General features: G+C 29.9%; 1 protein-coding gene across 1 annotated transcript in view; it reads left to right on the top strand.

Moving 5' to 3' along the window:
- Nucleotides 1-184, top strand: part of LOC104265556 (tolloid-like protein 1) — a 9,976-nt gene extending 9,792 nt beyond the window's left edge. The window contains exon 19 of the mRNA XM_026833670.1: nt 180-184. Coding sequence (XP_026689471.1) covers nt 180-184 — 5 coding nt within the window. The remainder of the gene's footprint in view (nt 1-179) is intronic.
- The last annotated feature ends 335 nt before the right edge of the window (nt 185-519 follow it).

The following is a 519-nucleotide window of genomic DNA, read 5'->3' as shown; positions in this document are numbered from 1 at the left end:
CATCATCTGCCAAATAGTAATCGTCCACACAGGAACATTTTGGTTTCCCTTGAACAACATCACACTTTTGTGAGCAAATCCCTGGTTCAAGCTGTAACAAAATACAAGTTGACAAATGACTTTGGCATAAAAAGCTATAGGAATACAGACTTTATAACATATACATATTTCCTTTTTAGTTTAAATTCATACTTCAGACTTAAAATTTTTGACAAATTAACAATAAAATAAATTTAAACCAGCAAGGTTATAGCCGTAAGCATCCCATAGTTGAACTATTGTATTGTTTTGTGTAGAATACCTGATCACAAGTAGCAGCAACAGTTATTGGACCAATCGAGTAAATCTTTTTCCCACCATCCATTAACTTGCTTGTATCTCTTTTCTTACGTGATGAACAAACCTGATACAATTTTTAGTGTTTTAAGTATAATCACTTTAAAAATTAAAAAGTGTAGACTTAAATGTGATCATCGGATAAACAAAATTACAATTTTTTTAGTTTAAGAATAAAAAAAA

This window comes from Ciona intestinalis, chromosome 3 (genome assembly GCF_000224145.3).
Source record: "Ciona intestinalis chromosome 3, KH, whole genome shotgun sequence".
Classification (NCBI taxonomy): Eukaryota; Metazoa; Chordata; class Ascidiacea; order Phlebobranchia; family Cionidae; genus Ciona; species Ciona intestinalis.
The sequence above is the reverse complement of the archived record's forward strand: the minus strand, read 5'-3'. Positions and strand labels throughout refer to the sequence as shown.